Source organism: Trypanosoma rangeli (genome assembly GCF_003719475.1).
Source record: "Trypanosoma rangeli strain AM80 chromosome Unknown Tra_15.4_contig_00362, whole genome shotgun sequence".
Lineage (NCBI taxonomy): Eukaryota > Euglenozoa > Kinetoplastea > Trypanosomatida > Trypanosomatidae > Trypanosoma > Trypanosoma rangeli.
The window spans coordinates 1-1,851 of NW_021706104.1; the positions used below are offsets into that span (position 1 = coordinate 1).

The following is a 1,851-nucleotide window of genomic DNA, read 5'->3' on the forward strand; positions in this document are numbered from 1 at the left end:
CCTCAGTCACGCCCCCTCCGCCCCCAAAAAGCGGGGAGACATCAATGATGGGAAGATCCGCCGTTGTCATAGGTCTAGCTTGATCAATGCGTCTGTTTATGGTGGCCTGCGTCGCCGCGGTAGCTGTGGCTCGACTGTCTCGCGCACGCGTCTCTGTTTGTGGGTGCAAGTGCCCAGGGTGGGACGGGAAGAGGAAGCAAAAAAAAAACAACAACAACATCAGAAATGCAGCCACATGTAGACGCACACACTCATTCACACGCACACATCAGCAGCCTCCAGGCTGAGTGCAGTCAACCAAACACAATCACAACAAAAATAAAAACACACCCCATACAGTGAAGCCGAAGCGTGGGCACATCCACTGGGCAGTGGGGACGCACAGCAGCAAGTGGGACGACCAGCACACAAACGCTCTCTGTTCCCGTACAACACACTCCAGGAAGAAGGAGGGCGAAAGAGACCGCCCACCGAAAGCAATAAAAACCAAAACAATTAAAATGAATAAAACAGTTACGGCATTCTACCCATGCAGCCAAGCAGGACGGCGGCGGCGGTTCGTCGGGTGCAAAGATAAAAACAAAAACAACGGGCCTGCATGAGTGGACGTGTATATATGAACACATTATGTGTGTGCCTCCTGGGGTGGGGCGAGCGAGACGGTTCGCGCAGGAGAACACACCCAAAGAGAGAGAAGCAGAGAAGGGCGAGCTGCCCACGGCTCTCTTTCTCTCTCTGTGTCCCTCACGCTGCCAGCATTGCAGCAGCCGCCGCACACGCAAGAAGAAGAAGAAGCGCAAGGGGGGAGATGCAGTGCGAGGCCGCGGTGCTGCCGTCACCGTCGCCATGCGTCGCCTTCGCACTGCCTTTCGGTGCATCAGCCGCGTTGCCAGCTGCTGCTCCCGGTCCCACCGCAGCAACCGACGTTTGAGTGTCGCTGCCATCCCCCGTAGTGGGCTGTCCAGCTCGACCGCTGGCAGTAGCACCGCCACCTGCAGAGTGAGCTTGTTGCGTTATCTCCGCTGAACTTCCAGCTTTTGCCCTCTGGTCGACCTCCGTTTTGCCATCATCACCTCTTCCTCCGGCTTTTCCATCGTCTTCTCCCAACTTTGGTGGACCGCTAGCCTGCGTACTCTCCTGCACGGCGTCCTGTAGCTGTGAATGTGACTGTAGCGGTGGCAACGACGCCGCTGGTGCTCCCTCACGTGATTGTTCCTCTTCCCTCCCTTTAGTACCATCTTCCTCAGTCTTTTCCTTCTCTCTAGCAGGTTGACTGTTGCCGTCAACGCGTGGCGGTAATTCCCCCTCTTGTGAGACTGGCACTTCCCCCCGTGTGCCCTCACGTGCCCCAGTGGAGCTCATCCCTCCCGGCGTCGTACCAGAAACAGTCTCCCCCTCCTCCTGCACACTCGCTCGCATCCGCGTCACAAACTCCGGCTTGCGGCTGCAGTACTTTCCCTCAATCTCCTCCTCCGTCATGTCCCTCGCAACCGCCCTCAAGTCCCTCCAGTCACTCTCCGTGCAGTAGCCGCCGTCCCACGCACCGACACCGCCGGCAGCGCAGCACAGCACGCAGAGGGCGCACACCAACAGCGCACGGCCAGCCATCCTCACTCTTGTCACCGCAGCACACACACACACAGTCTAGCAAGGGGCAGAGAGAGAAAGAGTGGGAGTGCGAGGGCGGCAGGGCAGCAGCAAGGACGGAGGGCAGTTCACCTCACGGGACACACGGCATACAAATTTCCCCAGAAGCGCACACATCTTCAACTTCAAAAAGAATGAACAAATTCAATTGGTAAAACAAACAAACAAACAACAAGGCAGACCAAACGCCTCCGTGCTCTTCTT

The 1,851-nt window shown here is 57.3% G+C and overlaps 1 protein-coding gene across 1 annotated transcript, besides 3 other annotated features; it reads right to left on the bottom strand.

Moving 5' to 3' along the window:
• The first annotated feature begins 194 nt into the window (after positions 1 to 194).
• Positions 195 to 226: a sequence feature (A-rich).
• Positions 227 to 295: 69 nt separating this feature from the next.
• Positions 296 to 329: a microsatellite.
• A 415-nt stretch (positions 330 to 744) lies between these two features.
• TraAM80_07980 (uncharacterized protein) lies at positions 745 to 1,608 on the bottom strand (the record flags this gene model as incomplete). The annotated part of the gene is made up of 1 exon (XM_029384746.1): positions 745 to 1,608. The coding sequence occupies one exon, from the start codon at positions 1,606 to 1,608 to the stop codon at positions 745 to 747; it is 864 nt and encodes a 287-aa protein (XP_029235428.1).
• Positions 1,609 to 1,801: 193 nt separating this feature from the next.
• Positions 1,802 to 1,822: a microsatellite.
• The last annotated feature ends 29 nt before the right edge of the window (positions 1,823 to 1,851 follow it).